Source organism: Penaeus monodon, chromosome 36, assembly GCF_015228065.2.
Source record: "Penaeus monodon isolate SGIC_2016 chromosome 36, NSTDA_Pmon_1, whole genome shotgun sequence".
In the NCBI taxonomy this organism is placed as follows: Eukaryota; Metazoa; Arthropoda; class Malacostraca; order Decapoda; family Penaeidae; genus Penaeus; species Penaeus monodon.
In genome coordinates, this window is record NC_051421.1 from 31264034 (window position 1) to 31272757 (window position 8724).

At 36.7% G+C, this 8724-nt stretch overlaps 1 protein-coding gene across 2 annotated transcripts in view; it reads left to right on the forward strand.

Annotated features, from left to right (window-relative positions):
* Positions 1–7048, forward strand: part of LOC119595456 (protein RRP5 homolog) — a 12275-nt gene extending 5227 nt beyond the window's left edge. For both annotated transcript variants that reach the window (XM_037944578.1, XM_037944577.1), the window contains exons 6-13: positions 1–12; positions 372–479; positions 1019–2119; positions 2255–2452; positions 3011–3241; positions 4333–4486; positions 5175–5340; positions 5744–7048. The exon at positions 1–12 is cut by the window's left edge and continues 120 nt beyond it. In XM_037944578.1, the coding sequence (XP_037800506.1) occupies positions 1–12; positions 372–479; positions 1019–2119; positions 2255–2452; positions 3011–3241; positions 4333–4486; positions 5175–5340; positions 5744–5900 (2127 nt within the window). In that variant the 3' untranslated portion in view covers positions 5901–7048. The remainder of the gene's footprint in view (positions 13–371; positions 480–1018; positions 2120–2254; positions 2453–3010; positions 3242–4332; positions 4487–5174; positions 5341–5743) is intronic.
* Positions 7049–8724: the final 1676 nt, after the last annotated feature.

Genomic DNA, 8724 nt, shown 5'->3' on the forward strand with positions numbered 1-8724 from the left:
TTGGTGTCTGAGGTAAGGCCATTCTTTTTCTTTGTGAAATGTATGGTTAATTGATATGTTTGAGAATTGTTTTAAAAGTAGAGAGAGACTAAGGTTTTTAAATCCATTGGGTCCAGGTGATGTGACCTTCATTACGTGAAAAAAAATTTGGCTGAGGGCTGGATGACAGGAATGATTCTTGGGGGAAATTTAGTCTTGGTGGGCATTGTCTCCACTAAATAAGGGTGGAATGTGCCCTTCATTAGCCATGCTTAGACAACAGATTTTACAAGCCACACACCAAGGAGATTTACCTCTCAAGGGAAAGCTAGATTTTATGCTATGAAGAAAATAGGTCTATGAGATCTCTGAATATGTATTATTAACCACAGGTCAGCCCATCCATTGAGAAAAGTGGAGGCAAGAAGCAAAAGCTCATGAACGGCAAGGCAAAACGGGGGTTGAAGAAAGCTAAAAAAGAATCCAAAGCTATGCCAGAGGTAAGGTTTTTCTTTTGTTCTGTAAAATGGATGGTTAACTGATGTCTTTTGGGATTATTATTTATAGAAGTATGGATAGATTGTAAAGTTGTTTGCCTGATAGCTAGATAGACTTTTATTCTTTGTTAACAGCTAAAGTGGTCTTAAGTAGAATAGATGATATTGTTTATATATATGAAAGAAAAGTAGGAAGTTAAGAGAAACTTGATATGCACTGTGTACTTAGATACACCATCATTTACACAGAATATCATAGAAGATCAGGTAATCTGAGGATGAACTGAACATATAGGTAGCTTAATCTGTCAGATAAGTTACTTGGATAGAGCATCAGCTTTTCGCAACTTGTGCTATTTTCCTGGTTACAATTCAGTATGAATGGAATAAGTTACCCATATGTTCAGTTGAGGTGGCTTGGACTTCAGGGGTTGCTATTTGAAAAATAATATTACTAATTTAAAAGATTAAAGGAAATTTGATGTTTGTTTATGATTTCAAATCTAATGTTAACATATTTCCATTCCTTTTCTGCTTTACAGAAGTTAAGCTATGATGAGGTGGAAGTAGGCACCAAACTGCAAGCAACTGTAAAGTGCTGCAAAGACCGTGGGGTACTAGTGGCCCTCAGCAAGATGGTTTCTGGCCACATTGATTACCTGATGTTAGAAAAACAGTTAAAGAACCCAGAGAAGAAGTATCGCCGTGGCTTAGTATTAAACTGCAGAGTGTTGCATGTGATTCCGGAGAGGAAGATTATCAAGCTCACAAGTAAGAAAGATCTGGTCAACTCAGTGCTTCCAGTTATCTCTGAATATGACTCTGATCTGGTGGGCACAGTGTCAGAGGGGTACATCGTGAAAATCATCTCATCAGGACTGCTGGTGGCTATGTATAATAATGTGAAAGGTTTTGTACCCAAGCGCCTAGCCACATCAGAAAAGGTGGCAAGTCTGGATACAGTTTTCACCATGGGTCAGGTTGTCAAGTTCTCTGTCATTCAGGTGGATCCAGGGGCAGAGAAGATGACACTGACTCTATGTATCGACAAGGAAGGGGAGACCATAGATGAAAATGAGGGAACCAAAAAGAAAGCAGAAACCATTGAGGAAACAAAGAAGCAAAAAGGAAAGAAACGTAAAAAGGAAGAGGAATGTAATGTAGACACAGAGACCACAGAGGAGGATGAGGGAACAGAAAAGAAAAAGAAAATGAAAGGCAAGATAGAGATAGAGGAACCAGATCACATTGTTGAGGATGTGAGTTCTGAGGAGATGGAAGAGGTTGAGAAAGAGGGAACCAAGAAAGAAGCAAACACCAATGACACTGCAGAGAACGTAGAGGAATCTGAGAAGAAAAAAGGAAAGAAGCGTAAGAAAGAATTGGAATGTAGTATGGACACAGAGACCACAGAGAAGGAAGAGGGAACAGAAAAGAAAAAGAAGAAGAAGGATAAGAAAGGCAGAGAAAAGAATGTGGTGGATGAGGAAGTAAAAGATGTAAATTTGGAAAGTGATGCTGGACTGATGAGCAAGAAGCCATGCCTCTCTGTAGGGACTGGCTTTGTATGGGATGTCCCAGACTCTCTTGCCGACAGGGGGCAGTCCAGTGAGAGTGAAGAGGAAGAGGAGGATGAAGCAAAAGTTAGTTCAGTTTGGATTTGATTTTTCATATGTAAGAAAGTATATCTTTCAATACAGTGCATTCTGTTGATGATCTAGACCATATTTGCAAGAATTTTCATTTGTCAGGTAATTTATACTTTATTATCTTCACAGAAGAAGAAAACCAAGAAGATGACAAAGGCAGAGCGTGAGGCCATGGCCAAGCAGGAGGAACAGCGACTGCATGAGCTTGAACGTGCAAGGCTGGATAAGGATCGACTGCCGCAAACTGCCATGGACTATGAGGAGCTCTTGCAGACAAGTCCAAACTCCTCAGCAGTTTGGATTCAGTTCATTAGCTACCATTTGGAGGTGAGGTCTCAATTATGTTATTATTATGATATTAAGTATTATCAATACCTTTGATGTTACTAGGTCACATCACAGCTTGGACAGAGTGACAGCTTGCTACAATCAAGCAGCTGTTTGTGTGGTCTTGTGCCGTAGTAATTTCAGTTAAAATGTAGGAAAAGATTTCAGCCAACATTGCTAAGCCATTAATTCTGCAAAGGCATGGCAAATGCAAAACTTCCAGCTTTCTCGTATCAAATGCACCTTAACAGTCTAACTGTCATTCACCCATTGACAGCTGTAGTTGGGTCCTAAACTCAGCCATCAGCATTGCTAACACAACAGTAGGTCAATACCAGTATTTTTGGGAAGGAGAGATGGATCTATAAATAGTTATTTAGATAAATAATTCATAAATAAATGGGTAGAGAGATGGATAGAATGATAGATAAGCAGTTGGAGAAATGGATGGCTATAATTAAATATATGATTTTTTTGTGCATTTGTACAGTCTTTAGTATCTATTAGTTATGGTAAGCTCACACAGACTGCATTCACTTCTTTTTGTATGTCCCCTAGAGCGCAGAGGTGGAGAAGGCTAAGGCAGTTGCCCGGCGTGCACTGCAGGTGATCAACATGCGCGAGGAGCAAGAGAGACTTAATATCTGGACTGTGATTCTGAGGCTTGAGGTGCTCTATGGGACGGCAGAGTCAGTTCAGGCATCATACCGTGAGGCTTTGGCCACAAATGACGAGCAACAGGTGCACCTTGCCATGGCTATGGTCTATGCTGAGAATGATAAAATTAAGGTATGGTGGTCAGTTTTTATGTCTTGTTTTGTTTAATTCACACATTTATGATTAGCATATTCTTTATATTTGTATGGATTTAATTATGTGTTTAATGTAGAAAAGGTATGAATGAGAATGAATATCATCACAGTGCAAGAAATGTATTTGACTGTATCAATTAAATATTTGTCAGAAAACATCCTTGTATTTGTGGAGAATATTTAATCGAAACTAGTTTAGAATATCTCTTGTTCTGTAAACATATTCATTCTTATTCACACATTTTCTAAATTTATTGAGTGAATATGATTCATGTACATTTAAGTTTAATTTATAATTTTATATTTCCTTTTTCCCTCTTTTTTTCTGTCTCTCTTCTGTAATATCCTAATGTATTCTTTGAGTATGACAAATATGTTAAAGTATTAATTTTTTTTATACATGTATAAGGAATGTGTCATATTTACTGTTTAAAATAACATTTTTATTTTATTTATTTATTTATTCATTCATATTTAATCCCCCCAAGAGGTATATTGTTCACAGGGGAATCAAGTTTCATAATCTACTTTGTATAATTAGTTAGATCTGTCGTATGGCTGTCGTATGTCCCATAGACTTTATTTTTCTGATCATTTGATCTTGATTTAATATTTTTGTTCCAGCTCACCAGAGAAACAACTTTATTTAGTCATTTATTGATTTTCTTGTGTACTTTTGTAATTTAGTCAGGGTTAGATTGGCTGGTACTTTTTGGCTGCTTCCAAGTCCCCTAAAGAGCAAGCTGATTCATCATTAATGAATCTTATAATTTATTTTCCCTCTCTTATCCTTCAGATTCTTTGACTCGGTGTTATCTTTTCGACACCCTAATCACTGGAAGAACCTTAAGTCTTTTATCAGTTTTTCCTCTGAATTTGTACCCTTTCTTTACATGACATTATGGGATATGAAATTAATCCCCCACCAAGCCAAAAAATGTGTCTCATTTCTTCAATTCATTTTTCACTTCTCAGAAATTTCTTATCTGTTACAGTGTTTCCTATATTCCTATATCTTGAAATAGTTTGTGTAACTTAATGTCCAATCTTTTTTACTCCCATTCACAGGATGCCTCCAACATCTACTACATTATGACCAAGAAGTTTGGCCAAGTGCTGGATGTGTGGGTTAAAGCAGGGATTTTCTTCTTTAGAAATAAAAAGTTTGATGAAGCCAGAAAGTATATGGATAGAGCACTGATTGCCTTGGACAAGAAACATCGTAAGTCAGATTGTTGTTTTATCTCTTCGCTGTGTGTGGGAGAGGGAAATGAACTGGTCCTTGTAAGAAAAGAAAAGAAAAAAATAAAGAATGCAGTATGAAAGGTCAAATTATGCTTCTAAATTTTGTTTTAAGAATTTTGTATCTGGCCATAAGTAAGGTCTTAACCCAATCGGCACGTTTGGCAAGAATACATGCCATGCCCACTGTAACACAGGTTTATTTATTGTATTCACACATAGATGGCTCTACAAGTGCTTAGTCATCAAGGGGTCACTTATTAGTCCTACCTTTCTCACCTGTTTACCCTTTTCCTTGACTTTTGGAAAGGATCTTTTGCATTATTTCATTGTCTTAATGTTAACAAGATTTAATAATACTTTAATAATCATAACATCAATAACAATAATAACAGTATTGATATCAATTGTATTAAAAGGAAAAACGCATTTTCCTGCCAATTCAAGGAATGGGGAAATCAAGATCAGTCAGTAGGGCCTACTGATAGACTCCTTGGAGGCTGAGCATATGTGGAGCCATCTGTATGTAACAAAATTCACTAAAACCTACAAGGGACAGAACATAAATCCGGGGTGATTGGGTTAATGACCAAATTTTTATTTCTTTTAGATCTTTATGCACCTAGCAAGTAGAACAGAATAAGATTTTTTTCCATATGCCATTTCAGATGTGGAGCTCATCAACCGCTTTGGGCAGCTTGAATTCAGATTTGGCGAGGCAGAGAGGGGGAGAACCATGTTCGAGAGTCTGCTCAGCAACTATCCCAAACGTATTGACATTTGGAGTGTCTATGTAGATCTGTTGACTAAGAATGGAGATATAGAAGGGGCAAGGTAACATATTTCTCTTTATTTTTTTATATTTGCAACAATAGGGAGATATATCTGTCTTGTCTATATGCATGTCTTCATACACATACACATACATACATACATATACACTTGCACATGCACATAAATATGCATATACATAAATATGCATATACATAAATATGCATATACATAAATATGCATATACATAAATATGCATATACATATAATATCCATGCACCTGTATACACACATACACACACACACACACACACACACACACACACACACACACACACACACACACACACACACACACACCACACACACACACACACCACACACACACACACACCACACACACACACACAATGTATACAAAGACACTTATTCCTCCTACAAATTAAGATCCTGATTCCACCTACAGGACCGTCCTGGAACGCATGACAGGCCTGAAGCTCAAGATCCGCAAGATGCGCGGAATCTTCAAGAAGTTCCTGGACTTTGAGAAGACTCACGGAACACCACAGAAGGGTCCAGGCTGTGAAGAAGCAGGTGGAAGACTTTGTGGCTGCTGCAATTAGCAAGGAGTGAAACAAAGATATATGAAAGGATATTAATTTGTGATTTGTTATTATGACATTTTTTGTTATCATCATCATCGTTGTCATCATTATCATGTAGTCATCATCATCATATTCATCATTATTATCATTATCATTGTTACAACTACTGTTATCAATATTAGTGTTATTATGATTGTTATAGATATTATTAATATTATTAAGATCATTATTGTTATTAATTTGTTATTATTATTAATTTTTTTTTATTATTCATTTATTCATTTATTATTATTATTATCATTAACATGTAGATGACTCCACAAGTGTTTAATTACCAAGGAATCAATTAATTACTTAGCTCACCTAATTACCTATTTGCTTGATTTTTTGAAAGTTTCTTTTTTATCTTTATTTATTGTTAGCATTTTTAATAGCATTATGATAATCATGATGTCAAGAAGAAGAATAACATTGACATGAACAGCATTAGAAAGAAAACTTTTGAAAGCTCAAGGTGAGGGGTAATTAGCTGAGGACTCGTTAAGCTTACTAATTGGCTTCATGGCGGCACTTGTAGAGATTATTATGTACAAATAAAATTCACGGAAGAAAATGACAGTAGACTATGCAATTGCCGAGCAGTCATTAGCATCAGCAGGATTGTTCTTGTTAAGGATGTGCAAGAGTAAATTTATTTGCAATTCTGTATTATTATTGTTTATTAGAATTTGTTTATATATTTATTTGTTTATTTATCAGTATTTTGGGTAAGAGGAAGGCAGTAGTACAAAAAAATGTCTTTTAAGATTGTATGTGCAATGTTGCAGTTCTGTTGTATATATTTAAACATTTTGTAATTACATGTATATTGTGTCCTTGTGATATTGTGATATGAAATAATTAATTGTACTTTTTGTTTCAAAGTAGCAATCAGAATTTGATGTTTATCCATTTAACAGTCTTTTTCTTTTTTTGTAACATATACAAAGTTGAAATATGAAATGAGTATGAGTTACTGATGTTATTACAGTCTCTAATATAATGGAATTTAAGTTCATGTTCTATGTAAAATACCATTTAACATTAATATCTGTATGTTTGATGTAAATTTTTGAAAAAGAATGAGAATATATATTCCATTTTGCCTGTGGAGATATTTTACAACATATTTGTTTGATTATTCCTTTCTGAAACATAGTTTATGATAGATTTTTCATAGATATGTGTTTCTGTTGTTGAAGTATGAGAAGGAACAAATAAAACTTTTGTCACTCAAGTGGGAAATTTAAAAATTACTCTAAGAATTGATAAGTATCACTAATAAAGGTACACATACACAGGCAAATATATTTTTACATGTCCATGCACATACTTGTATCTAAGCGCACACCCAAGCAAATGTAACACATACTCATACTGATAGACATACGTAAACATATAGAAACACATACGCACAAATGCACACACACTCACACACTCACACACACACACACACACACACACACACACACACACACACACAAACAAACACACACACACACACCACACTGCCACACAACAAAACACAACCCTCAACACACCACACACACTACACCCCCACACCACACATCAACTACCCACAACACATGAGCCGATACAAAACCCTTCACTCCCTCTAACCCCAAAGCCCATCCTTACCCATTAAACATGCTAAATCTTTAAGCCTACAATTTATGCACATTATAGTGAATGGGCTCATTATAATGGAGTGTGTATGTGCGCTCATGCAGACGCTGTGCAAGCGTATGTGCACGAGTGTGGGTGCGTATGGACGAAAACGCGCAGATGTATGCGTGTACGTATCCATGCGGTGTATATGTAAGAATAGCAATATATACATAGATATACGTATATTTATGGTATATATTCATATGCGTGTATATGTATATGTATGTGTGTACGTGTGCGAGTGTGTGTAGTTCATGTATATGTGTATGTGTATGTATATGTATGTGTGTATATATGAATATGTATATGTGTATGTGTATATATATGTAATAGATAGGGTGAGTAAGTGTATACATGCGTATATATGTGTAGAAGTGAATGTGCGTGTATGTATGTATATGTATACATATGCGTGCATGTATATGTGTATGCATGAGTATGTTCAAACGTATGTGCGCATATACGTGTGCGTCAGCATACGCATTGCTATTTTTATGTGTGTATATACAGTCATAAGCAGATGCACAGGATGTATGCGCAGGTGTGTGCTCACATACATGGGGGTGAGTATGCACGTGTGTATGCGCATGTGATGTGCGCATGCGTCTATACATGGGTACACGAGGCTCGTATGTAGTTACGTATAATGTAAGCGTGTGTATGCATATCACATACAAGGGAGCATTTGTAAAGGTGTATGCTTGCGTGTGCATGTGCAAGAAAATGAACATATGCGTAGCATTTGCAGGTGAACAACTGTGTCTGCACTTGGCGTACATGCACATAAATAAATCAGTGTATAAAATACAATCACATATACACACTTCTGATAGTTAAGCCCATGCTCACGGGAGTATACCCTGGTGTAGTGAGCAGGCCGTGCGTGGCGACAGATAAGTACGGCTAGACAGAGCCAACCCTGCTGGAGGGGCTTATCAGTGGCATTCCGGCTAAACTAACTCCCCCCTCCCCCAAAAGATACACCTAAGCCAGTAAGTCGGAGAAAACTCGGCTAATACCTCTCAATCAAAAAAACTGACCGCACAAACAGAGAAAACGCCCTCATTCCCCGAGGCGAAGGGAGCCCCTGGTTACGGCGCATCAGGACCGTGTCCAGCAGAGGGTGCTAAGAATT